Source organism: Melanotaenia boesemani, chromosome 20 (assembly GCF_017639745.1).
Source record: "Melanotaenia boesemani isolate fMelBoe1 chromosome 20, fMelBoe1.pri, whole genome shotgun sequence".
NCBI classification, from domain to species: Eukaryota; Metazoa; Chordata; class Actinopteri; order Atheriniformes; family Melanotaeniidae; genus Melanotaenia; species Melanotaenia boesemani.
The window spans coordinates 22,246,460-22,261,341 of NC_055701.1; the positions used below are offsets into that span (position 1 = coordinate 22,246,460).

General features: G+C 38.0%; 2 protein-coding genes across 2 annotated transcripts; one reads left to right on the forward strand and one right to left on the reverse strand.

Moving 5' to 3' along the window:
- The first annotated feature begins 367 nt into the window (after positions 1-367).
- vti1b (vesicle transport through interaction with t-SNAREs 1B) lies at positions 368-4,257 on the forward strand. Its single transcript, XM_041971505.1, has 6 exons — positions 368-682; positions 780-838; positions 1,019-1,216; positions 1,383-1,556; positions 1,902-1,963; positions 3,610-4,257. The coding sequence occupies exons 1-6, from the start codon at positions 586-588 to the stop codon at positions 3,707-3,709; spliced, it is 690 nt and encodes a 229-aa protein (XP_041827439.1). The 5' UTR covers positions 368-585; the 3' UTR covers positions 3,710-4,257.
- Positions 4,258-6,830: 2,573 nt separating this feature from the next.
- Positions 6,831-12,293, reverse strand: arg2 (arginase 2). Its single transcript, XM_041971501.1, has 8 exons — positions 11,914-12,293; positions 11,666-11,738; positions 8,956-9,130; positions 8,591-8,750; positions 8,236-8,330; positions 8,019-8,123; positions 7,748-7,884; positions 6,831-7,659 (listed from the first exon to the last, which is right to left on the reverse strand). The coding sequence occupies exons 1-8, from the start codon at positions 12,025-12,027 to the stop codon at positions 7,469-7,471; spliced, it is 1,050 nt and encodes a 349-aa protein (XP_041827435.1). The 5' UTR covers positions 12,028-12,293; the 3' UTR covers positions 6,831-7,468.
- Between the last annotated feature and the right edge of the window lie 2,589 nt (positions 12,294-14,882).

Below are 14,882 nucleotides of genomic sequence, written 5' to 3' on the forward strand. Positions count from 1 at the left end.
TTATGACTTGGTCACCTATGAGTTTTCAGTGTTACTTGGTTACATCTGGGTTTTTTCTGTTTAAGTCACAACAATACCTTTGACTAAATTAATACAAATTAAAAATAATAAATACAAAAATGAAAGAATTGAATTAACCAATAAACCAATAACAAATAAACTGACACATTATTATCAAATGAATGTGATACATAAATAATGCGTGTCCGATAATAAACACCTGTTAAAGTTGTCTTCTTTAGTGCCTGACTAAAATGATTATTGATGTCCTTCTGGAGTCCTTTTTTAACAATGTTCGGCATTACTTTTAGGATTCAAAATAATAATCAGTGTAGTAGGAAGTTTTGTCCCCCCAATGTTCTAGCTATTTTTTATCAGCAAAAAAAAATTTAATATTTTTTCACCCGGATTTTAAGTCACTTGGTCACGAGGGCTATCATGCGGAAGAGTTCCGGGGAACTGATTATCATCAAAGCAAAACTAGCAGATTAACTTAACGCGTTATAGTGTAGCTGGTGTCGTCTTTTACAGAAAAAGAAGTAGTCGACGTTTAAGAAAAGACAACTAAGTTACACGTATTTAAACATGTCGTCGGAGGAATTCGAGAAGTTGCACGAAATTTACAGATCTCTCTACGATGAGCTGAAGCTAATGCCAGAGAAGGCTATGCAATCTCACGGAGGTAAAACAGTGTTTTAAAATCTATCTAACATTATTTAAATAACCCAACAACATAACGGGCCCTGTTGTAAATCTTTAACTTGTGTTGTCCTCTGCAGAGGAGAGGAAGAGGTTGGTGAGGACCTTCGATGAGAGGCAGGGGGAGGCTGAGGAAGTGGTACGTTGTTCTGTTTACTTTTAGATTTCCTGGTAAAGTTAATCAGTGTAGCTAAACAAAGCAGTGAGTTATGGCTATTTCAGATTTGAGTTTTTTGTTTTTGTTGCCATTGTAGATGAGAGAGATTTTACATTTTTCTCTAGCATCAGCATCACACAGTGCTTTCTGATCTGTCTCCAGTTACAGGGGATGGAAGAGGAGCTGCGTGCTGCCCCTCTGTCCTACAGAAATACTATGGGTACAAAGCTGCGGCTTTATCGCAGGGATCTTGGTAAACTACAGAGGGACATGAAAAATTCTGCACCCGGATTTGGTTCTTCTTCACAAACACTGCTAGGGAGTAATCAAGGCATTTATTCATCACAAAATCAACAAAGTGTGAGTAGGGGTCTGTCTTTGGAAAGATAGAGCACGATCATCAATGCATCTATTCAACAAAACTTAAATTAAATAAATTATATTCATGTGCACTTTTTTCTTTTTGTTCTTTTGCTTGAATAAATATACTTAATCTTGGTTGCATTTCTAACTTTTATCCATTCAGACACACCAGCAGTCCCAGAGAGCTCTGCTGCTCCAAGGATCAGAACATCTGAACAATGCCAGCCAGAGTATTGAACGAAGTCAGCGTCTTGCTGCAGAAACTGAGCAGATCGGTACAGATATCATTGAGGAGCTGGGAGAACAGAGGGAGCAGCTGGACCGAGCCAGAGATAGAGTGAGCTGATAATCATGGTCATATTAGGCTTTATAAAAGATGAGCTTGTGAACTTGTATCTTACATTTTATATCAGGGCTACTCATTTTGGTCCTGTGAAGGCTGCAATACTGCAGGGTTTCAGTGTTTTCCTGCTCCAACACACCTGACTGAAACTGAGTAGCCCTTTTTTATAAATGTGAGAAAGTCCATAAATTTACCTAATTGATCCAATTTGTGATAAAATAAACTGTGTTCTGGTTTGTGTAAATCCAATTAAAATGATTCATTTTTATTCTGGAAATATGAAGAGAACATACATAACCACAACTTGTTTAAATCTCTTTTCTTGTTATCTCTGTCTAGTTGGTAAATACAGGTGAGAACCTCAGTCGGAGTAGAAAAATTCTCCGTTCCATGTCACGACGGTAAGAGCTTTCCTAGAAGGGTTACACATTTAAACTGACTGTTCCTTTTTCTCCTTTTTTGAAAATTCTTGACTAAATGATTGAACACATGTTTCCTGATTTTTAAAGTGTGTAGTTTTGCTCAACATGCTTAATTTTATTTTTTTTTCAGCCTTTTTAACCAAACCGCATAATGATGCATTCACACTCACCGTTTACAACCATTTTTAAACTGTTGCTTTCAATTTAATTAATATTGTTTGGAGTTTTAATAAAGTCAGCTGGTATCTCTTTCAAAACAAGATGTGTAAATCCTGTTTTGCTGCTTATTAATGCCAGTTAGTGTTTTGAAACACTGGTCAGCTGTACAGAAATCATTCACAAACACTAACTATAAAACAGCACCGAAAAAGTAGACTGGTGATCCCCCCACCCACCGATACCCCTATAGCACAAACAGGAACTCCCATCCTTAGTTACTGTCTCTTAACTGAATGTAAGTATAAAAATAATAATAAAATAAAAATATCTGGCTTGACTAGTGAGGAAACAATATCTTGGGGATCCAGTCACAATGGAAGCCAGCCCACCCATGACCACAGAGGGTCATGGGTGGGCTTCATTGCAGGACCCCCAGCCAGCCAGACAAGGGCAGTCATCATGGCGGCAACCTTGCAGACAGAGCTGGCAGAGCTACCGGTGTGGAGGATCTCCTGGAGGAAAACACTGGAGTTAAAAAGTAAAAACAAGAATAAATAAACTTATAAACAATAAGAACTGATAAGAGAGACAAGAATAAAAATACAGATAAAGGAGTTCAGGAAAATGATAAAGGAGTTTATAAAAACGGTGTAGTTGGGTAAAAATAAAACGAAGAGCCAAATAAATAGGTGGTATTTAAAATAATAGAAAAATATATGATTAAAAAAGTGAAAATCTAAACAAAATCAAATAGAATTCAGCTATAAGCTAGGCTAAAAAAGCTCTTGAGCCTTTTTTTAAAAACAGCAACAGTCTGTGCAGCCCTGAGGTTCTCTGACAGGCTGTTCCACAGTTGAGGCTCGTAGTGGTGGAACGAGGCCTCACCAATAGTCTTAGTTCTGACTTTGGGAACAACTAAGAGGCCGGTACCAAAACAAACACTGTGATCTGTTGTTTTTGTGAAGAGAGACAGTCTTCCTGCACTATGGCTGCCTATGAAACTTCAGGATACAGTAGATGGAAAGTCAAACATGAACTAAAGAGACATACTGATGTGGTTCAGTAGTTGCTCTCTGAAGCAGTTCTTGGCAAGAACTGACTATGTGACTTGTCCTCTGGCACCGGCCCTGAACCAGCTATTTGACTGACAGTTGACATGCATAGCACCCCACCTTCATAGATTATCACTTCATCTGAATGACAAACTTAAACCTCCAAACTGTTTATGCTTAAAGCAGACAGTGATGCTACTGTGGCTTCAATTGGCAGCGTATTATTCGAGATGCATATCAAATAATAGAATTCTGATAGTAAAACAGTTATTTTTTATTTGTTTTTTTTTTTTTTTTTTTTTGTTTTTTTGTTTTTTTGTCATTCATATCTTCTGTACTTTATGTAATATTTAATTGCACATGTCCACATAGCTTCCTTTTTTAATGTTGATTATCTTCTATTCTGTTTTGTAGGCTGATGACAAACAAGCTGCTTCTAGCTGTCATCATTTTAATGGAGTTGGCCATTCTGGGTGCTGTGGTTTACCTGAAGTTCTTCCGAAAAGGAAACTAATCTGTGGGTCCTTTGGGCAAAAACCCAGACTTCATTTAACTGTCCCCTCTGCCTGTCCAGTAGCAATAACACTGTTCTGCTGTTCCTGGGAGCCTTAACTGAGAGGATTCTCTTCGTGGGCAGGTGGAAATCATTTGACAGGAATGGCAAAGCTGTTACTGGAACAAAAACCTACAGAAAATGACATTTGCACAGTTTTATCCGTCTCTTACTGCCAGTGATGTCCTGCAGGATGATGATCTGGACGTTGCAGAGACGACCTTGTAAGACTTTAATCAAGATGGCAAACAATCTTATTTTTTCCCACCTGTGTGGGCTGCCTGGTGAAAGTGATTCAGATATATAACTCTTAAAATTAAACAGCCAGTGAGCCGATATTTATAAAACCAAGCTGCAGATAATTATGAAACAACACCAGCTGGAACTGTGTTGTAACGTGTTTGTTTGGGTCACTGATTTTCATCACAGGTTCAAACACTGTATGATACAAAAATCCCACTGTTCCTTATCTACTAGATTTCTCACCATTAAAGCTAATCTTTAACTCAGTTTGAATCATATCAGAAGTTTCCAGGAAAAGCAGTGAAAAACAGGTTACAAATAAAGAAAAAATCCATTGTGGAGTTGCAGGCTGAAGCCCGATGCCGGGTTAGTGGTGGGTAAACAGCCACACATAGCTGGTGATCAGGTTATTTTAGGTGCAGAGTAAGTGAAGTAGAACATCTGCCACACTGTTTTCCATCAGCACCTCAAAAGTACAAAAACAAGGTTTGTGCTGGAAAAATCTTCGTGGGGAGAATCAAAAATGATGCCGAGTCAAACTGTCTTTTACAAGTGTATTATAGCAAAGAGAAATAAAAAATACATGCAATCGAGTATGCAGAGAGATCTCTCTGATCAAACAAGGAAGTGTCACAAAGTTATATAGATCTCTGATCACAACTGTCATCATCATCATGCATGACTCAATGGGGATACCTATTAATGGCTGTTGCTAGGGGCAACTTAGAGAGAGTCCTTTGTAAAACGAAACTAGACTCATCTTGAGACAGCACATGATCTTTGCCCTTTACTTCACCCTGCTAGTAGACAGGAATAAAGGGGAGCTACAAAGAGAGTTGGCCAGCATATGTAAGTTTTGTTTTTAGTGTGAAAAGGCCACATGATAATTTCTAAGTGTAACAGTAATGCTTCATCTTATGACAGCTTTAATAAAGTTTAGGCCAAGCTCACACAATAATTTCTATCACAGGTTGGTGACTGTTTTCTAGATAACAGAGGTGTATAATTAAATTTGAATTGTCAACAGACCTGAGGTAATGTCCAGATATCACAGTGAGTGTGTGTATGTGTTATGTTTGAAACCTAGTAACGACTGCGCTGTTGAAATCACGGGCAGATAAACAAGTGATCTGTCACAGTCAACAAGATGGAGAGAAACTCCCCTCTTACAGTTGCATGGCCAGGGTAAAGAGACTATCCCTGACAGTAACATCCAGGATCACACTATTTGATGCAGACCGGCTCTGCAAGTTTGTTTGTTTTTTTTTTGCATCTCAAGAAGACATAATATGACCAGAAAATAACCATATTTTATTGGAGTACCTGCAGTCTTGTTCAGCCATGTTCAATCAACACACCGATATTTGACTTGGGCCCAAACTTGTGTCTTTTCTGCTGTAAATAATTTTGAACTACACTTAAAAATGATGATTCATTTCCCGACTTTTATGTTTGCGCTATCACAGCTCAGAGGTTATCCACTGTGTGAAATGTTTAGAATGGACTTAATGGGTAGACATTCATGTTTTCCTGTGTGGTGATTCTCATCACATTTGTTGACTAATTGCAGAGCGACTGTAATCTCTCGCTAACACAAAGTTGTTGCCAATATGCGTCAAGCTGAAGTGACTTTAATCCTACTGTAGCAACAACACAAAACAAAAGAATACGACTCCTGTACTCGACTTCGATCCAAACTATTGCTTTTCTTGTGAAAACTGATTTTAAAATCAGTTTTCTTACCCGCTTCTTTAAAGGGGCAAAAAGCGAAATTGTTTTACTGCAAGGTTTGCAGATGTGCGCTGCCTGCAGACCACAACAAAGTGTCACGAGCCACACCTCCCTCTACCTCTTCACCCACCCCCAACTCACCTTGGAGTGTGCAAAGTGCACACACACTGATCAAAACAATTTCACCATTTCATGGAACACGTTAAAGTAACTTATTATTCTCTTACTTACTGTAGAGGAAGAGCTTGCTCCGAGACTAATTTTAGCCTCTTTAGCTATTACAGTACTCTCCACTTTGAAAATACCAGGTCTGTGTTAATCTGGGCTATCTCCCTTTCTTTATCCGAACGACTGTATTATTTAGGGTTATGTCAGATCCTTGTGTCTTATGCTGAACGTTTTGTTCCGGTGTCCACCATTTTGCTTAGAAACTGTTTGCTTCCTGTAGCTTTTTATAGAGAGGAAGGGCCAAGGAGAGGAGACAACAGTTTACATGAACAAACATGAACGCGCGGCCAGACCGGCGTGTAAACACGAGGCTGGAAATCAACACAGACAGACGTGTGACATCATTCTATGCTCTACGCAAAATTACACCTCTAGCTCTTCACATAGCCATTTTTAATCCCTACAATCTAAAATTGATTCATTTCCACTTTTTGCCCCTTTAATTTGAAGCTAGTGCCATCTCGACTTAACTGTTCCTCACTCTGCAACAAATTTAATTTAAATTAATTAGAATGTAATTTTTATTGTTCCCAGAAGATAAACTCACCAGTGGGTCAGAATCCATGACTTTTCTTTGCTGTGCCAATATGATGTTCATGATTGTAGCGACATGTTCTAATTGTTTTATTTTTTATCTTATTGCTTTTCAACAAATGAGGTTTATATATATATATATATATATATATATATTCCCACTGGATAAATTGCAGTAGGTGTGGTAAGTCTTGATCTTATTTGTGTACTGTAATTGCAAGGAGGCTATAATCTATTTGACTAACACAAAGTGGTCATGGTTGCCAATATCTGCCAAGCTGAAAAATTACAGCTTAATGTAGCAATAATACAAAACAAGAGAGAACAAGACACCTGTATACATGAGTAAAAATATCACATTTATGGAAGACCAAGATAGAAGCTCCTTGTAACAAGGACAATAATCATTCAACAAGTTAAATAAAGAACAAACAATAAACCAGTACAAGTGTTGTCATGTTAATACTTTTTTTGTCAAAACTTCAGTCAACAGCATGTTTTTTTCTCCCTTTTTTTTTTTTTTTTTTTTCTTTGATTGGACAAAAAACTCTAAAGAAAATACAGTAACCACAGCTGGTCCAAAGTGTCATTACTAGTTTCAAACTAACTGGCACAGCCACAAAATGCCACGAAGTCCACATTAGACTGTGAACGTCAAACAAAGTCAAACTTTTTCTTGCCTCTGAGGCAGGTACATTCTCCTTAAAAACCAAAAACCTGATACATATGTGGCACACTTAATGACGCACAGTAACAAAATAAATTAGTATTGCCTTTTCGATTAGTAGTAGTCCCATTAATAAGTGCAGTGGTTTCTAAATTATGTCGAAGGCTTGTCTAAGCATGACCAATATGAGCGATGTGGAGCCTTCTCATTGTTTCATGAATGCAGGCGTTATTTTGTTTACGGGATTTAAAGATAACAGTAAACAGGAAAAAAGTGGAATGGTCAGGCATGACAAAGTTCATAAATGTGCTTCACGCTCAGAGGCAAAGCTGCTCTGTGTCGTTTTTCTCAGTGGGTATTGCATCAATGGATGCGTGAGCGCCTTCTCTCGTCTGTCCGAGTGACGACGCGATGACGTCCACCGCTAGTGAAGCGGTGGCCTCCACTGCTTCAGGGCTTGCCCCCAGGATGGGGTTTACTTCTACCAGGTCCATGGCTGACAGCAGACCTGCACGTCAACACAGTCACAAAGTTAGACTCCTAAACTGAGAATAAAAGATCTGAAAGTCTGGAAGCAGGGTTGCTATCATCTGTACCTGTGTTGTGAATTTCCTCTGTGATGTAGATTCCCTCTCTGTAGGTCAAACCTCCGTTTACTGGCGTTCCTGTGGCGGGGGCCAGGGATGGGTCGAAAGCGTCTATGTCAAAGCTCAAGTGGATCGGTCGCTGCTTTCTGTGGAGGAAGGTAACAAAGTTTAAAGGTTGGTTAAAAGTTCCCCTTAATTCAAACATGAGCAATAGTTTAGATTTATCAAACAAACGTGTATATTATCGTAGAAATAATGATAAACAAAATTTATTCTATACCTTGCCAGAAGATGGTCAAGAGTGACTTCCATGACCCTTTGGATGCCAAGTCTGTCGATATCCCTCATAGTGAAGTACTGAATGCCCAGATTCTTCAGGATGTGGCTGCAGAAAAATGCACAAACAACTTTTTTATAATCACTGCATGACTGAAAACTGCGCATCAGCTACAAGTGGTTAAAACATACACTGAATGTAAGTGGAAGCTTGTACTTACTACTCTCCAGGGTCAACGTCCCGCAGCCCGATGTACACCAGGTCACACGAAGAAAGGAATGGCTTAGTCCATGAGAACCCGGGAATATCTGGCATCTGGGGGGACAGATGGAAATGTTGTTAAATGTGATGTGTGAAGCTGGAAAAAAGATACATCAACCAAAAATAACATCCCAATCTATTGCCAAATGACCCTGCTTCATCGGTTCTTTATTTGAAGGAGATAAAAGTTATAATTTTGTTTAATTTTACATTTGAGTCATGTTCTGTAGAAACTGTGTGTGTGTGTCTACAAACTGAAAGAGTTCCTGTCATTGTTTTGGTTTAGCAAAGCCTGATAGAGCATGTCTCCCCACCTTGTCTTGCAGCTCTTTCAGCATGAACGCCACAGGCTGGCCATGAAGGTTTCCTGACGGCGAAGTCATGGGCGTGTTTATGTCTGCATGAGCGTCGACCCAGATGAGACATAGGTCAGGACACTGCTGGGCGTGGCCACTCACTGATCCAATAGCAAGGCTATGAAAGGAGAGGAGCGGTCTTATAAATATCTGGCTTTAAATCAGTCAAATACAGTAGCCAAGCATGCACTTGTAAAGGAGTTGCACCAGCAGCAAGACATGCGGTAAAATGATATCCAATATGCTTTGTCCACATGTCTGAATAAAGTCCTCTTGCAGTAAGATGAGGATCTGCATGCTGTTTTATAATCTGAGATGATTACCTGTGGTCACCTCCCAGCATGAGGAAGGTATGACCAGCACCCACAGCTCTGCTCACTGCGCCGGACAGCATCTTATTTGCAGCACCCACAGTTCGAGGAAACTTCACATCCATGTAGGGCTCATCTTTCTCAAGGAGGTGGAAGCTGAGGTCGCCAAAGTCGTGGACAGAATAGTCTAAGAAACAAAAAGAAGACACTTTTTAATGAGCAGATGGTCAGTTTGTTGTAGGGTAGGGATGAATGAAATGATAGTTTAATGCAACCTGGACGTTTGTTTATTTGAAGACTGCAGGCAACATAATCTGTCTTCTATAGCATGACTTAACGTGGATTTGTCTGACCTTGCAGTCTGATGAGGTTTAGTCATTCAATGCCAGTGGAACGTTAGTGACGAAGCATTTTCCATTTGTCCCAGTTCCCACTGCAGCTCAGGTTTCGGTAACAGCAGTTTGCTCTAAGTTAGGGGGCTGCAGATGTAGGGACTGTAAAACACTCACTTCTTAAGACAGATTGCAAAGCAAACAATTTGCCACATTGGGTATCCATCTGGAAATGTTAGCCTTGATACCGGTGTAGGGTTGCTCTTCTGATCTCGGGGCAACCACTGAGGTTTGCTACCATTCGTAGACAGGCCAGGAATAGCCTTGTCTTGATGCACCAGTGAGCATCTCTTGCAGGACAATTCAAACGCATGTGGTGTCTGTGTTTCTAAAGTATAGCAAGGTTGTACCTTATATAGGCACAAGTGTATTGTTAAAGTTATAAGATTTGTGGTTTATTTGAGTTTTTATTTCTTGTTTTTCTGCTGAAACAGTTTGAAAAATCTGGCACCAACATTTTAAGAGTTTAAAGATTCCAGATGAGATGGTTTATTCAGTTAGTGTTTCGTGTCAAGTGTTGGGCTCCGTTACTGACACTGCAGCGGTACCTTTTTCAGCTACAGTCATGTTTACATCAAGGCACAAGGAGGACGACTCCAGGGCATCAAATTGCTTCCACAGACATTTCTCAGACCTCTGATTTTGATGTTTTATTTATTTATTTTATTTTATTTTATTTTGTTATTATTACTTCTTGGGCAACTTTTAAATGCAATTCTTACTCAAGTCCCTTCTTTAAAGATGCAAATCAAATGAGTTTTCATCATGTGCTAGTCATATCATGTACTGAAGAATATTTCCTTTCTTATAACATGATAAAAATAAGCATTTTTTTCCAGCTGTTCACAGTATTGAAATATCTATGGAGTGATTTAAAACAAACATCTAAGATTCCTTCTGTAAAACCTTTTGATTCCATTACATTACAGCTAAACAACTTAAGAAATATTCACATATCTGTTATGAGAAGGTATGTTTTATTAATTTATTCACTTTTATTGATTTACTATTATTTATGTCATAACTTTTATTCTTATTAATTTATTTAATTTTTAATTGTATTTTATTTTGTTACAGTTATTGCCCCCCCCCCCCCCCCCCCCCCTCCCTTTTTTTAATAAAACATTTGCTTTTAAATAACTGTAAATAAATTCGAGTGTTAAGGGGTTGGACATGACATCTTTGAAAACTTGTATGTAAACCTACTGAGCTGCAACCTTCCCTTAAAATATTGCTAGAAGTCATTTCAGATCATTTTAACAGCATGGACCTCACTGACTGCTATACACAAGTATGCAGCAAGAAACATCCATCTTTTAAAAGTCCTTATTTGTCTTAAAATGTCTAAACATAAAGCCAAATCATAACAGTAAAAAACCTGATTAGACTGTTATCACTGTAATGACTGTATTTATATCAACTTCATCAAAAATGTGGAAGGCTTTTACCCTGCAAAGCTGTGACAACAATTTCTTAGCATCCCAATAAAATATAAAACCTAATTCCATACATACAACTGCTTTAAATCACCTTTAATCTATCTTATTTTTCATTGTACCATGTCGTGTTCTGTGTTTCTTGCGCCATTTTAATCTACAGTGTCCTTGTTATCCTAGACGGACTTAGTGTCTGAATAACAGACTTTAAGCAGTCTAGGTTGACACCTTATCACACTACGCCTGTGTGGTATTTCCTAATCACAGTCAGCAAGATGCTTACGAGTTTTGTTTTGACCACACTGTTAGCCATTACCCAGTCTCGTCCCTCCCTCCCGGGTACAATGTAGCGTCATTGGCAAGAAAGCTATAATAAAAAAAAGAGGATTCTTTCCGACTGAAGTGTCGCCGTTCAAGTTCAAGGCAGCCCTTTCTTTCAATAGGTTTAGCCGCTGAGCGTGTGCTCACCGGTACAGGGCGCGTGTGTCTGTCTGCAGGGACACGATGTGGAAATAAATTACACACCCTTCTCGCGCACTTCCGAACATGTGCATGGGCTAAACATGTGGTACAAACCGCCTGGAGTAGTTATCATCCAAGGTGTCTGCTTCCTGTAGAAGTTAACGGCCTATTTTTAGAGGTTAGCTTAGAGGATGACAAGTTATCTGTAAGATTTAAGATTTAATCTAATTAAAACTGACAAAAATCGCATTTCCAAACGAGATGCCTAAAATATGCTGACTTACGATTATGTAACGAGCTATCTAAAACAGGAGGCAGAAGTCAAAGCTCTTTAATCTTGCTAGTGTCAGACCGATAGGCTACATTCGTCCGGTGTTACATAACTCAGCGGCACCGGCTGTTCCCTCTACATCCCCGCCGACCTTCACCTACCTAAACTGGACAGCCTCTCGATGAGACCCGCATCTCTGATGACTTTAGGCCCGTGCTCCACTCCTCTTCTTTTCTAAGAATATTTAAAAATATTATACGTGAATATTCAAGATTTTGATTTCGTATAAATCTGAGATAAGGGAAAGAAAGAAAGAAAGAAAGAAAGAAAGAAAGAAAGAAAGAAAGAAAGAAAGAAAGAAAGAAAGAAAGAAAGAAAGAAAGAAAGAGAAAAAAGTCAAAAAGCTTACCTGTCCTCTTGAGAACGGGGCGCCTAGAATAGCCACTGACTGATCTCTGCTTTGCTGGCAAGTGTGGCTGAACTGAGCTCTGAGAAGACGGGAAAGTGGTCCTCTCAATGCCATTTTCCTTTTCAGAGATCGAAAGAGACTTCCGCGACACAGCAACGACTCTGATGAGATGCCCAAATGAAATGTTGCGCTGGTGGATGCTGTCTGTATCCGCGTCGGGGCAAGCGAGGGCGGGCAGGTCTTATTGCCTAAAACCTGCTTAATATTAATTAGCTGGTAAATAGGAGTTTAAGGTGACTGGAAACGACCCTACCTACTCATACAATCAAAAAGTTTGGTATAGCCTAAAGGCTATCAGTGTTATCAGTACCAACTGATATGTTATTACCTTGTTTTCAGTGGGCGTGTTTGATTTTATAATATTATTTGACGTCAGGTTGAGTGACACACCTTCCATTCCACCAATAGGAGCTGTCGAAATTGTTGGGTTCGCTTTGTGGGCGTGTCCTATGTACTGATGTAGACCAAAAGCTTTGTCATGGAAGGTGTTGTGAAGCACTGGATTGCCATGTCATCGATGTGGAATTTTCCAGAGACGCAACCCAGCTGGACAAATCGGCTCGTTTACATTTAGTTTGCATTCTGTTTGTTCATACTCCGAAACTCTGACCAAAACATATCAAATATCATGTCAACACGAAAACACATGCCTATCTTTAAGCTATATTTCCATAGCTTATAGAGAGTGCCATAGGATGCTTTGGCTCTACTTAACTAAGTGGCCTATTTACACAGTCGCGGGAAAATGCGTATAACTTAGTAATAGTAAAAACGTTTGCATTACTGTAAAAGACCGTTACTGTATTTGAACATTATGTACTGCATTTATCATTAGTTGGGGGTTAAGAACTCATACAGAAGGGTGTCTATCTTGTATTTGTAATCTAACTCTGCCAAGTCAGAGCAGTTCAGCTGAGTTAAATTATTCGCCTCGCCATCTTATATAACTTACCGCCATCTTAATCATTCAATGTAGTTAAAAGGGTAGAACACAGCATTTTTCGCTTTTTAACTAATAATATAAACATAATACAAACAGAACTTTCCTGCAAAGTGGTTGCAATTGTGCAACAACGCAGAAACTTTAAAGCACGTTCACTTTAAAAACTGAATAGTCGTGAGCCCACTTTTACAGCTCAACTTTTATTGAAGAAAGATATCACGTGAGGTATCAGGCGTAACGCAGAGCCGTCGACATAGCTCTGGCGTAACGTTATAGATTATTTAAAGGTTTATTTTTTGCAAAGTTATTTTTTTTATTTTTTAGTCTATCTGTAACAAATGCAAAATGGTTTAGGCAGAACACAAATAAATACATAGTATACAATACTATAGTAAATTAAATAGAAGAAGAGGAAATGTTATTTAAGATTTGGTTAAGAGTTTATTTAATTGGTTAAATAAACAAATATATAAAAAGGTCTTGTACTGATTAATCTACATCTGATCTACATCCGTGCATAAATTATTGGGCCATATTAAGAAATCTATTGAACATCATCCACTTTAATCCCTAGTTTATTGTCATTATATTCTGAAGTGTGTGTGAAGAAAGAAACTCGACAGCATGAAAAGTATACACACACACATCTAGGTGGACTTGTTAGGGAGCTCAAGCAAGATATTTGGCGCCACCAAGCGTCTGAACATAAAATATACAGACTTTTTAATGCCTTAGTAGAGCTTTCTTTGCCCTGAGACTTCTTTCTCAGGCAAAAGTTTCCCCTGTCTCTGCACAAATATAAAGAAAATTTGCCAAGCCTGGGAAAATGTGTTGGAGCATGTTTAACTTGTAAGTATTAACACTGCTTCCTTGCGTATATATATATATATATATCTATACATATATAGATATATATATATATATAGATATATATCATTCATTCATTCATTTATTCATTCATTCATTCATTCAGTTAGTTAGTTAGGCATTTATTTTACATCCTAATTCTTGAAAAGGAGTGGGAAGAAGAGAACTTATTTAATCCCACCCCAGCTTTATATAATAAGTTATAATACTCACATCTGTTTCTCAAACCTCAAACCAGGACAATAACCAGATTACAAAAACTTATTCGACAGTATTTACAGTATTTATCAAATATGAGAAAAATAAAATATAATGTAAATTAACCAAAATATATGAAAAATAGCAATGTACATTCACAGTGATGTAACCAAAAGTAACAATCAACTATTATATGATATTATAACTATTATATTAAATGATAATTACATATCAACAAGATAAAAATGAAAATACCAATAACGGAAAAGAACAGGTCCATCCTTATACTGTGACCAAATCATATGTTTACATAGCAGTTTAAATCTATAGATATTGGGACTTTGCTTGTGATGGATATCCAGACTGTTTCACTCCACATACAGACACACAAAAACGCTGAATGTTCGAAATTTAGGTAATGCAAAATCCCCATGTCCTCTAAATTTATAAGAATGCTCACAAATTGTGAAAATATTTTGTATATTAATGGGTAGCAAATTGTTAAATCCTTTGAATAGTTATGAATGTATAATACTTTGCAAGATCATTGATTTTTAACTGTTTGGATTGAATAAACTGATTATGAGTGGGCTCTAGAAACCCAAACTTGTGAATAATCCAGACTGTTCATTTCTGTAGAATAACTCATGAATTAATTGTGTATTGGTAGCTATTTCCCCACACTTCAACACAATATGTGAAGTATAGGAGTACCAAAGAGCAGCGTACGGACTGCATTTACATCAAGGTATAGTTTCATTTTATTTATGAATGAGAGGCTTTGATGGACATCAAATTTATATTAAAATATATTTGTATTTCATATCAACCAAAAAATATTAAAAGAAAAAAAAGGTTTGTTAAAAAAAACCTTGGGGTAAAACAAGAAACAACACAGCAA